Here is a 13,088-nt window from a genome sequence, read left to right on the forward strand (position 1 = left end):
AAAAACCTACACTCGATCCCTCCGATGTCAACAACTACAGACCAGTATCCCTTCTTTCTTTTCTCTCCAAAACTCTTGAACGTGCCGTCCTTGGCCAGCTCTCCTGCTATCTCTCTCAGAATGACCTTCTTGATCCTAATCAGTCAGGTTTCAAGACTGGGCATTCAACTGAGACTGCTCTTCTCTGTGTCACGGAGGCTCTCCGCAATGCTAAAGCTAACTCTCTCTCCTCTGCTCTCATCCTTCTAGACCTATCTGCTGCCTTTGATACTGTGAACCATCAGATCCTCCTCTCCACCCTCTCCGAGCTGGGCATCTCCGGCGCGGCCCACGCTTGGATTGCGTCCTACCTGACAGGTCGCTCCTACCAGGTGGCGTGGTGAGAATCTATCTCCGCACCACGTGCTTTCACCACTGGTGTCCCCCAGGGCTCTGTTCTAGGCCCTCTCCTATTCTCACTATACACCAAGTCACTTGGCTCTGTCATATCCTCACATGGTCTCTCCTATCATTGCTATGCAGACGACACACAATTAATCTTCTCCTTTCCCCCTTCTGATAACCAGGTGGCGAATCGCATCTCTGCATGTCTGGCAGACATATCAGTGTGGATGACGGATCACCACCTCAAGCTGAACCTCGGCAAGACGGAGCTGCTCTTCCTCCCGGGGAAGGACTGCCCGTTCCATGATCTCGCCATCACGGTTGACAACTCCCTTGTGTCCTCCTCCCAAAGTGCTAAGTACCTTGGCGTGACCCTGGACAACACCCTGTCGTTCTCCACTAACATCAAGGCGGTGACCCGATCCTGTAGGTTCATGCTCTACAACATTCGCAGAGTACGACCCTGCCTCACACAGGTAGCGGCGCAGGTCCTAATCCAGGCACTTGTCATCTCCCGTCTGGATTACTGCAACTCGCTGTTGGCTGGGCTCCCTGCCTGTGCCATTAAACCCCTACAACTCATCCAGAACGCCGCAGCCCGTCTGGTGTTCAACCTTCCCAAGTTCTCTCACGTCACCCCGCTCCTCCGCTCTCTCCACTGGCTTCCAGTTGAAGCTCGCATCCACTACAAGACCATGGTGCTTGCCTACGGAGCTGTGAGGGGAACGGCACCTCCGTACCTTCAGGCTCTGATCAGGCCCTACACCCAAACAAGGGCACTGCATTCATCCACCTCTGGCCTGCTCGCCTCCCTACCTCTGAGGAAGCACAGTTCCCGCTCAACCCAGTCAAAACTGTTCGCTGCTCTGGCACCCCAATGGTGGAACAAGCTCCCTCACGACGCCAGGACAGTGGAGTCAATCACCACCTTCCGGAGACACCTGAAACCCCACCTCTTTAAGGAATACCTGGGATAGGATAAAGTAATCCTTCTAACCCCCCCCCCCCCTTAAAATATTTAGATGTACTATTGTAAAGTGGTTGTTCCACTGGATATCATAAGGTGAATGCACCAATTTGTAAGTCGCTCTGGATAAGAGCGTCTGCTAAATGCCTTAAATGTAAAATGTAAATGGTCTGATGAAACAAAAATAGAACTCTTTGGCCATAATGACCATCGTTATGTTTGGAGGAAAAAGGGGGAGGCTTGCAAGCCGAAGAACACCATCCCAACCGTGAAGCCCGGGGGTGGCAGCATCATGTTGTGGGGGTGCTTGCTGCAGGAGAGACTGGTGCACTTCACAAAATAGATGGCTTCATGAGGAAGAAAATTATGTGGATATATTGAAGCAACATCTCAACACATCAGTCAGGAAGTTAAAGCTTGTTTGCAAATGGGTCTTCCAAATGGACAATGACCCCAAGTATACTTCCAAAGTTGTGTCAAAATGGCTTAAGGGCAACAAAGTCAAGGTATTGGAGTGGCCATCACAAAGCCCTGACGTCAATCCCATAGACAATTTGTGGGCAGAACTGAAAAACCGTGTGCCCAGGCCGGCGGAGATACAATCTTCGGCAAAATCATTCGCAAGGAGATTCCTGCAAAAATATTATTTGAAGATAAATATTATTTGAAGAAAAATATTATTTGAAGAAAAATATTATTTGAAGATAATAAACATATAAACATATTCAAAGATGACAAAAAATGTAATGTGATACAATTTTGTATCACTTATTTTCAATTTAAATCCGTATAATAAAATGATAGCAATACCAAGGCTAAACATACAGTCTTGGAACTGTACGTTGACAATGGTTAAGGTAAAATTCAATTACAGTTAATAAAATAATATAGAAAATATTTACACAAGAAGCAACCTATTATCACACAGTCAAACTCTCATTTCATTTAGTAAGTTGACCTGCCGTTCTCACTGTTAAACATCACAGTGTTCAATACAACGGCTCTTTAATTCAAAGGAAAAAATTACTATAAATAGACATCCTAAAGAATACATTTCAATACATTTCTTTAAAAAACAAAACAATAAAATAATATACTGTATTTTGGATATTTCATTTAGTGATTACCTGACTCAGTTACACCAGCTCTGTCAGGAGGAATGGGCCAAAATTCACCTAACTTATTGTGGGAAGCTTGTGGAAGGCTACCCGAAACGTATGACCCAAGTTAAACAATTTAAAGGGAATGCTACCAAATACTAATTGAGTGTATGTAAACTTCTGACCCACTGGGAATGTGATGAAAGAAATAAAAGCTGAAATAAATCAAATCAAATCAAATGTATTTATATAGCCCTTCTTACATCAGCTGATATCTCAAAGTGCTGTACAGAAACCCAGCCTAAAACCCCAAACAGCAAGCAATGCAGGTGTAGAAGCACGGTGGCTAGGAAAAACTCCCTAGAAAGGCCAAAACCTAGGAAGAAACCTAGAGAAGAACCAGGCTATGAGGGGTGGCCAGTCCTCTTCTGGCTGTGCCGGGTGGAGATTATAACAGCACATGGCCAAGATGTTCAAATGTTCATAAATGACCAGCATGGTCAAATAATAATAATCATAGTAGTTGTCGAGGGTGCAACAAGTCAGTAACACAAGAGTAAGTGTCAGTTGGCTTTTTCATAGCCGATCTTTGAGAGTATCTCTACCGCTCCTGCTGTCTCTAGAGACTTGAAAACAGCAGGTCTGGGACAGGTAGCACGTCCGGTGAACAGGTCAGGGTTCCAAAGCTGTAGGCAGAACAGTTGGAACTGGAGCAGCAGCAATGCCAGGTGAACTGGGGACAGCAAGGAGTCATCAAGCCAGGTAGTCCTGAGGCATGGTCCTAGGGCTCAGGTCCTCCGAGAGAAAGAAAGAAAGAGAGAAAGAGAGAATTAGAGAGAGCATATTTAAATTCACACAGGACACCGGAAAAAACAAGAGAATTACTCAAGATGTGACAGACTGACCCTAGCCCCCCGACACATAAACTACTGCAGCATAAATACTGGAGGCTGAGACAGGAGGGGTCAAGAGACACTGTGGCCCTATCCGATGAAACTCCCGGACAGGGCCAAACAGGTAGGATATAACCCCACCCAGTTTGCCAAAGCACAGCCCCCACATCACTGGAGGGATATCTCCAACCACCAACATACCATCCCGGGACAAGGCCGAGTATAGCCCACAAAGATCTCTGCCACGGCACAGCCCAAGGGGGGTGCCAACCCAGACAGGAAGACCACATCTGTGACTCAACCCACTCAAGTGACGCACCCTTCCCAGGGACGGCATGGAAGAACACCAGTAAGCCAGTGACTCAGCCCCTGTAATAGGGGTAGAGGCAGAGAATCCCAGTGGAAAGAGGGGAACCGGCCAGGCAGAGACAGCAAGGGCAGTTCGTTGCTCCAGCCTTTCCATTCACCTTCACACCCCTGGGCCAGACTACACTTAATCATAGGACCTACCGAAGAGATATGTCTTCAGTAAAGAATTAAAGGTTGAGACTGAGTCTGCGTCGCTGACATGGGTAGGCAGACAATTCCATAAAAATGGAGCTCTATAGGAGAAAGCCCTGCCTCCAGCTGTTTGCTTAGAAATTCTAGGGACAATTAGAAGGCCCGCGTTTTGTGACCGTAGCGTACGTGTAGGTATGTACGGCAGGACCAAATCGGAAAGATAGGTAGGAGCAAGCCCATGTAATGCTTTGTAGGTTAGCAGTAAAACCTTGAAATCAGCCCTTGCCTTAATTGGAAGCCAGTGTAGGGAGGCTAGCACTGGAGTAATATGATCAATTTTTTTGGTTCTAGTCAGGATTCTAGCAGCCGTATTTAGCACTAACTGAAGTTTATTTAGTGCTTTATCCGGGTAGCCAGAAAGTAGAGCATTGCAGTAGTCCAACCTAGAAGTAACAAAGGTATGGATTAATTTTTCTGCGTCATTTTTGGACAGAAAGTTTCTGATTTTTGCAATGTTACGTAGATGGAATAAAGCTCTCCTTGAAACAGTCTTGATATGTTCTTCAAAAGAGAGATCAGGGTCCAGAGTTACGCCGAGGTCCTTCACAGTTTTATTTGAGACAACTTTACAACCATCCAGATTAATTGTCAGATTCAGCAGAAGATATCTTTGTTTCTTGGGACCTAGAACAAGCATCTCTGTTTTGTCCAAGTTTAAAAGTAGAACGTTTGCAGCCATCCACTTCCTTATGTCTGAGACACAGGCTTCTAGCGAGGGGAATTTTGGGGCTTCACCATGTTTCATTGAAATGTACAGCTGTGTGTCATCCGCATAGCAGTGAAATTTAACATTTTGTTTTCGAATGACATCCCCAAGAGGTAAAATATATAGTGAAAACAATAATGGTCCTAAAACGGAACCTTGAGGAACACCAAAATTTACAGTTGATTTGTCAGAGGACAAACCATTCACAGAGACAAACTGATATCTTTCCGACAGATAAGATCTAAACCAGGCCAGAACTTGTCCATGTAGACCAATTTGGGTTTCCAATCTCTCCAAAAGAATGTGGTGACCGATGGTATCAAAAGCAGCGCTAAGATCTAGGAGCACGAGGACAGATGCAGAGCCTCGGTCTGACGTCATTAAAATGTCATTTACCACCTTCACAAGTGCAGTCTCAGTGCTATGATGGGGTCTAAAACCAGACTGAAGCGTTTCGTATACATTGTTTGTCTTCAGGAAGGCAGTGAGTTGCTGCGCAACAGCTTTTTCTAAAATGTTTGAGAGGAATGGAAGATTCGATACAGGCCGATAGTTTTTTTATAATTTCTGGGTCAAGATTTGGCTTTTTCAAGAGAGGCTCTATTACTGCCACTTTTAGTGAGCTTGGTACACATCCGGTGGATAGAGAGCCGTTTATTATGTTCAACATAGGAGGGCCAAGCACAGAAAGCAGCTCTTTCAGTAGTTTAGTTGGAATAGGGTCCAGTATGCAGCTTGAAGGTTTAGAGGCCATGATTATTTTCATCATTGTGTCAAGAGATATAGTACTAAAACACTTTAGTGTCTCCCTTGATCCTAGGTCCTGGCAGAGTTGTGCAGACTCAGGACAATGGAGCTTTGGAGGAATACGCAGATTTAAAGAGGAGTCTGTAATTTGCTTTCTAATGATCATGATCTTTTCCTCAAAGAAGTTCATGAATTCATTACTGCTGAAGTGAGAGCCATCCTCTCTTGGGGAATGCTGCTTTTTAGTTAGCTTTGCGACAGTATCAAAAAGAAATTTCGGATTGTTCTTATTTTCCTCAATTAAGTTGGAAAAATAGGATGATCGAGCAGCAGTGAGGGCTCTTCGATACTGCACGGTACTGTCTTTCCAAGCTAGTCGGAAGACTTCCAGTTTGGTGTGGCGCCATTTCCGTTCCAATTTTCTGGAAGCTTGCTTCAGAGCTCGTGTATTTTCTGTATACCAGGGAGCTAGTTTCTTATGACAGATGTTTTTAGTTTTTAGGGGTGCAACTGCATCTAGGGTATTGCGCAAGGTTAAATTGAGTTCCTCGGTTAGGTGGTTAACTGATTTTTGTCCTCTGACGTCCTTGGGCAGGCAGAAGGAGTCTGGAAGGGCATCAAGGAATCTTTGGGTTGTCTGAGAATTTATAGCACAACTTTTAATGCTTCTTGGTTGGGGTTTGAGCAGATTATTTGTTGCGATTGCAAACGTAATAAAATGGTGGTCCGATAGTCCAGGATTATGAGGAAAAACATTAAGATCCACAACATTTATTCCATGGGACAAAACTAAGTCCAGAGTATGACTGTGGCAGTGAGTAGGTCCAGAGACATGTTGGACAAAACCCACTGAGTCGATGATGGCTCCGAAAGCCTTTTGGAATGGGTCTGTGGACTTTTCCATGTGAATATTAAAGTCACCAAAAATTAGAATATTATCTGCGATGACTACAAGATCCGATAGGATTTCAGGGAACTCAGTGAGGAACACTGCATATGGCCCAGGAGGCCTGTAAACAGTAGCTATAAAAAGTGAGTGTGTAGGCTGCATAGATTTCATGACTAGAAGCTCAAAAGACGAAAACGTCATTGTTTTTTTTTTTTGTAAATTGAAATTTGCTATCGTAAATGTTAGCAACACCTCCGCCTTTGCCGGATGAACGGGGGGTATGGTCACTAGTGTAACCAGGGGGTGAGGCCTCATTTAACACAGTAAATTCATCAGGCTTAAGCCATGTTTCAGTCAGGCCAATCACATCAAGATTATGATCAGTGATTAGTTCATTGACTATAACTGCCTTGGAAGTGAGGGATCTAACATTAAGCAACCCAATTTTGAGATGTGAGGTATCACAATCTCTTTCAATAATGGCAGGAATGGAGGAGGTCTTTATTCTAGTGAGATTGCTAAGGCGAACACCGCCATGTTTAGTTTTGCCCAACCTAGGTCGAGGCACAGACACGGTCTCAATGGGGAAAGCTGAGCTGAATACACTGACTGTGCTAGTGGCAGACTCCACTAAGCTGGCAGGCTTACTAACAGCCTGCTGCCTGGCCTGCACCCTATTTCATTGTGGAGCTAGGGGAGAAATCCCTACATCCATAACTAGCGGTTTCCTCATTACCAGATATACTACATCCATAACTAGTGGTTTCCTCATTAGCAGATATACTACATCCATAACTAGTGGTTTCCTCATTACCAGATATACTACATCCATGACTAGTGGTTTCCTCATTAGAATGGAGGAGTTTCTACAACCAAATTGCATGTGCATCGCTGCAATTTTAGCAAACACAGAAAGGGGCCTATATTGGAGGCCAAAAGTCATCTGGCACACTGCTTAGGTCTTGACTGTCTTAAGATAGTCTTGTCAAATGTTGTACAACTTCATGGGTACTCTCTGGTCATCCCTTTTTACCTCAAATAAACAGTGGATTTCTGCTGTTGTGGGCATTTAACCATCTGTATGACTTTGTTGTTCACACAGGAGAGATGGGACTATCGTGGATCCTCTGGGGAGCCTCAACAACCTCATGATGCTGACGAGGCAGAGAAGAGTCTCTCCAGATCAGAACTCCTCAAGAAACACCTGCAGAGACCCACAGGGAAGAAATCTCACTGCTGCTCTGACTGTGGGAAAAGATTCACCTCATCAGAAAAACTTAAAATACATCAAAGAATTCACACTGAAGAGAAACCTTTTGGCTGTTCTCAATGTGGGAAGAGTTTTACCAAGTCAAGAAGCCTGATATCACATCAGAGAACACACACAGGAGAGAAACCTTTTAGCTGTAATCAATGTGGAAGGAGTTATGCCCTGTTAGGTAGCCTGACAGCACATCAGAGAACACACACAGGAGAGAAACCTTTTAGCTGTACTCAATGTGGGAAGAGTTTTTTTCGTTCTAGCTGTCTGAAGAGACACCAGAAAACACACACAGGAGAGAAACCTTTTAGCTGTAATCAATGTGGAAAGAGTTTTACCCAGTCAAGAAGCCTGATATCACATCAGAGAACACACACAGGAGAGAAACCTTTTAGCTGTAATCAATGTGGAAGGAGTTATGCCCTGTTAGGTAGCCTGACAGCACATCAGAGAACACACACAGGAGAGAAATCATATAGCTGTACTCAATGTGGGAAGAGTTTTTTTTGTTCTAGCAGTCTGAAGGTACACCATAGAACACACACAGGAGAGAAATCATATAGCTGTACTCAATGTGGGAAGAGTTTTTTTTGTTCTAGCAGTCTGAAGGTACACCATAGAACACACACAGGAGAGAAATCATATAGCTGTGATCAATGTGGGAAGAGTTTTTTTCGTTCTAGCCATCTGAAGATACACCATAGAACACACACAGGAAAGAAATCTTTTAGCTGTGATCAATGTGGGAAGAGTTTTACTACAACTAGCAGTCTGACTAAACACCAGAGAACACACACAGGAGAGAAACCTTATGGCTGTGATCAGTGTGACAAGAGATACTTTGATAAAAGCTCTCTGATTAAACACCAGAAAATTCATGAAGGAGTTGTTTCATGATATCAATGAAATAATGTCACAATGTAGAATGTTTTAACATTGTAGTAGGAGTATTTTAATGATGTCACAATGTAGAACCCTAAACGTTTGTCCCCTGTTCTATTGATTTCAACATGATATGGATATTAGCCTCAGGGGGAAAATCCAGACTCTGAATTGGAAGAGTTACTATTTATGAGATTTAACAAAAAGTGACAAAAAAAATGTATTACACTTACCATGTTGGTGACCCACTTGAATCAAAATGCAACACTTCGAAATGTTTAGGTTTTCAATATATCACCAACTGTTTCTGCTTATTGGTTATTGATTTGGACACGTTAAAACTGTGTTTTGACATTGGGGATATCCCACCTAGCAACATGTCATTGAAAAGACGTTGAAAATAAGACTATGCCCGACATCCAATATATGTTCGTTGTAGTTGAAAGTGAAAGTTGAAAAGAGGTATTTTCTGGTCGTTTTTTCAATGACTTGAAAACAGCTTCATTTCAACGTACTTGCAGCCTATACACATGGACGCAGTATAATAAATTGGTCTATAATCAATTTTATTAACAATCCTACATCACTCCAGTATTTATTTACAACATTCAAGTGCTAATTGTCTTTATTCCACTACTGAAGAAGCATGACTCAAATCACCTCATATTTATAAAAAATAAAATAAAAAAGTACAATTTTTTTTTAATGAAATATATGCATTCACTACTGTACGTCGCTCTGGATAAGAGCGTCTGCTAAATGACTAAAATGTAAAATTAAAAAAATTTAAAACATTCAGCCTGACAAAATCAGATTTTTTTTATTATTTATGCCTCACCATTAGGTTCTTTATTGTCAATATGTATTAACAAAGGGGTGTACATTTGGTTTTGATATTTCATATTTACAATTCATGTAATACTTATTCATGCAACCAACTGACAATTTTTGGGTACAATTATATTGATATTGTTATCCTGCTTTTAGAATATCAGGGTTCATTCTCAGATGTGCCAACCCAAATGTACTAGAGCATGACATTGGGGACTGGGCCCCGATCCAACAACATGCCTATCTAGTGAACCCTGAATAGAGAGAGAAGCTCTGCAGTGAGGTGGAAAGTTACTATGGATATTTCAGGAGTTTCCTCTTGAAATCAGACATGTCTGTGGTGAGGACAACTTGGTTGCTGATTGTCTCAAGGGTGGGCAGTTAAAAAGTTGAGTGTTTTGTGTTTAGCCAGTGCATTGCCATGGATCACAATTTATTATGACTGCATGTTTTTCCGTATTGGAGATGAGTTTTGTTTGGGCTCGTTCCAAGGGGACGAGAGTTCTAGAAGCTAGTGAGTTTTAGGAAGACGAGAGTTCTAGAAGCTAGTGAGTTTTAGGAAGACGAGAGTTCTAGAAGCTAGTGAGTTTTAGGAAGACGAGAGTTCTAGAAACTAGTGAGTTTTAGGAAGGATTCTATGGAAAGAAAAAGGACAAAAAATACGATTGTATATTATTATTTAGAAATACGTGTTTTTTTTTATTCTTTTTAATAGTTGACAGCCAGTAGACACCATGTTTATATTGGTGAAGGTGAAGCATTGTAGTTGATTATATTGGGAAATTAAATTGTTTTCTGTTGGTGGTAAGCAAACTTGTCCAAAAGAAATGTAGGATATATTTGTTGTCTTAAGGGGGAAGGTGTTACAGGCTTTGGTTTTTCCATTTATGTTTTGAAGTTGGACTTTAGCACGTCTAGCTCGTTAGCACGTCTAGCTCGTTAGCACGTCTAGCTCGTTAGCACGTCTAGCTCGTTAGCACGTCTAGCTCGTTAGCACGTCTAGCTCGTTCGCACGTAGGACGCACTGATTGGTGTCACCTCGTTAGTCAGTATGTGTTACACCTGTGCTGGCTTGTCCATCTCGTTAGTGGGAAGGTGTTTCACCTGAGCTGGTCCAGGTTCTATTTTAGAGTGTCTGGCCCAGTGCTCCAGTTGTCTTGATACATGTGGAGAGTCAACACCTTTAGTTGCTCCACCTTTTTGGTTTGCTTCCTGTCTTTAAGTTTGGTGTGGGTTTTTCTTTTGTTTGCCTCTTCTTGGGCAGATTTAGTGGGTCTCATGGTGGGTGTCTTTTAGGTCCTAGTTGTTGTTACTAGTCAACTTCCAGTGGACACCCCCATAGTGTCTTTCAGAACCCCTCCTAAAACCCCACCTGTTTAGTTGTGGTTGTTGTCAGTGAGTCTTTGTTAGTCCCTCTTCTGTTTGAGAAACATTTTAGATTTTTCTTGGTGGGGAACGTAACAACAAACAATGTAGTAAAACAAGCTGGTATTTTGGGTTGGATATTGCATCCAATTCTTAGTATTTTAATCGATGGCATTTCCATCTTTCAGTTGTTAACCTTCTGTTTTTTATCCACTTATGTTTGTTGTGGTAAATAATTGTTTATTTTTGTTTTTTCCTATGAAGCCATTGTGTTGGATCCATGTCTGAAATGTGCTGTATAAATAAAGCTTGATTTGATTTCAACAAATGAACCCAATGACTGGCCAATCAACAGACTCCTGGTCCCTCTTAGTATGAAAATCAGTATCACGTTTCAAGCCTGCTGAAGACCTGGCACCTAAATGTGACTTCTGTTATCTGATCACTCCAAGCTGCATTAGGTTCAGATCTACCAGGATGGGCCTTTGACAGTCTGGATGCAGCCAGGCCACTGAATATAAATAAGCAACGTAAAGAGATGAATGAGTGGGGAAAAAACAATTTCATAAGAAATGAAGTCACATGTGTTTAGCAGTTGATGTTGCGGGTGTAGTGAAATGCTTGTGTTCGTAGCTCCAACAGTGCAGTAATATCTAACAATTTCACAGCAAATACCTAATACACACAAATCTAAGTAATGGAATAAGAATAAGAATATATAAATATATGGACGAGCAATGTCAACGCTGCATAGACAGATACAGTAGAATAGAATACAGTATATACATATGAGATGAGTAATACATAGACAGATACAGTAGAATAGAATACAGTATATACATATGAGATGAGTAATACATAGACTAAGATACAGTAGAATAGGATAGAATACAGTATATACATATTAGATGAGTAATACATAGACAGATACAGTAGAATAGTATAGAATACAGTATATACATATGAGATGAGTAATACATAGACTAAGATACAGTAGAATAGGATAGAATACAGTATATACATATGAGATGAGTAATACATAGACAGATACAGTAGAATAGGATAGAATACAGTATATACATATGAGATGAGTAATACATAGACAGATACAGTAGAATAGTATAGAATACAGTATATACATATGAGATGAGTAATACATAGACAGATACAGTAGAATAGTATAGAATACAGTATATACATATGAGATGAGTAATACATAGACAGATACAGTAGAATAGTATAGAATACAGTATATACATATGAGATGAGTAATGCCAGATATTTATAGCCGAGGCCAGATACTTTTTCACAACATTTCCAACCGAGACCATCAGGTTTGTCGGCATGATTAGTGATCATACTGTAGCTCAAACCTACTGTGACTGTTGAATGTCTGACGACGACCTAACTTTATAATAGTTTGTAGCCTACCTACCAGAATCTGCTCGTCTTTCCTTCAAATCATCACATTTATCTGTCTTCTAATGCAGTGGTGTAAAGTACTTCAGTAAAAATACTTTAAAGTACTACTTAAGTCGTTTTTGGGGGTATCTGTCCTTTACTATCTATATTTTTAACAACTTTTACTTTTAATTCACTACATTCAAAAAGAAAATTAAGTACTTTTTACTGCATACATTTTCCCTGACACCCAAAAGTACTCGTTGCATTTTGAATGCTTAGCAGGACAGAAAATTGTCCAATTTGCACAATTATCAAGAGAACAACCCTGGTCATCCCTACTGCCTCTGATCTGGCAGACTCACTAAACACAAATGCTTCATTTTTAAATGATGTCTGAGTGTTGGAGTGTGACCCTGGCTATCCGTAAATTAAAATAACAAGAAAATTGTGCCGTCTGGTTTGCTTAATAAAAGGAATTTTAAACTATCACTTCTTTACTTTTACTATTGATGCTTAAGTATATTTTAGCAATTACATTTACTTTTGATACTTAATTATATTTGAAACCAAATACTTTGACTTTTACTGAAGAAGTATTTTACTGGGTGACTTTCCCTTTTAATTGAGTCATTTTCTATAAAGGTATCTTTACTTTTACTCAAGTATGAGAATTGAGTACTTTTTCCACCACTGTTCTAATATTCTAGAGACATATGAGCCACAGTTTCAACAGACATTTTGTAACTGCGTGGGCTACAAAGTTACTTTCAATTTCATATAAGGAAATAATGTAACGGTCACTGGGTGAATTCGTTTTGCATTGCCCGGCTCCCCGGGTGAGCAGAGTTTACGCATTTTAGACCATTCCATTGTGCCTTAAAATAAAACTCCACTCACCTGTAGCACCGGGCCATGCAAAACGAACTTTCCACTGTCGCAGGGCACTGAGACACAGAGTTCTAAACCCAGATGCGTTTCTTCAAGACATCTCTCTTACATTATTTTTGATAAACATATAATTTACTGGAAACCAATTTTAGCTGTGCTTTTTCCTCCAGAATGTGAGTTACTGTAGGACTATAATAATTGTTAACAGGC

General features: G+C 41.2%; 1 protein-coding gene across 1 annotated transcript; it reads left to right on the forward strand.

Moving 5' to 3' along the window:
* The first annotated feature begins 7,328 nt into the window (after positions 1-7,328).
* LOC145876395 (uncharacterized) lies at positions 7,329-8,405 on the forward strand. The gene has a single exon (XM_082972175.1). It carries the CDS (start codon positions 7,329-7,331, stop codon positions 8,403-8,405), a length of 1,077 nt encoding a protein of 358 aa, XP_082828301.1.
* Positions 8,406-13,088: the final 4,683 nt, after the last annotated feature.

The sequence above is a fragment of the Salmo salar genome, unplaced genomic scaffold, assembly GCF_965601325.2.
Source record: "Salmo salar unplaced genomic scaffold, fSalSal1 ptg000587l, whole genome shotgun sequence".
Classification (NCBI taxonomy): domain Eukaryota; kingdom Metazoa; phylum Chordata; class Actinopteri; order Salmoniformes; family Salmonidae; genus Salmo; species Salmo salar.

What these genes read in the sequence shown, in the direction of transcription:
- LOC145876395 (XM_082972175.1), top strand. Translation starts at nt 7,329, where the DNA reads ATGACTTTGTTGTTCACACAGGAGAGATGGGACTATCGTGGATCCTCT.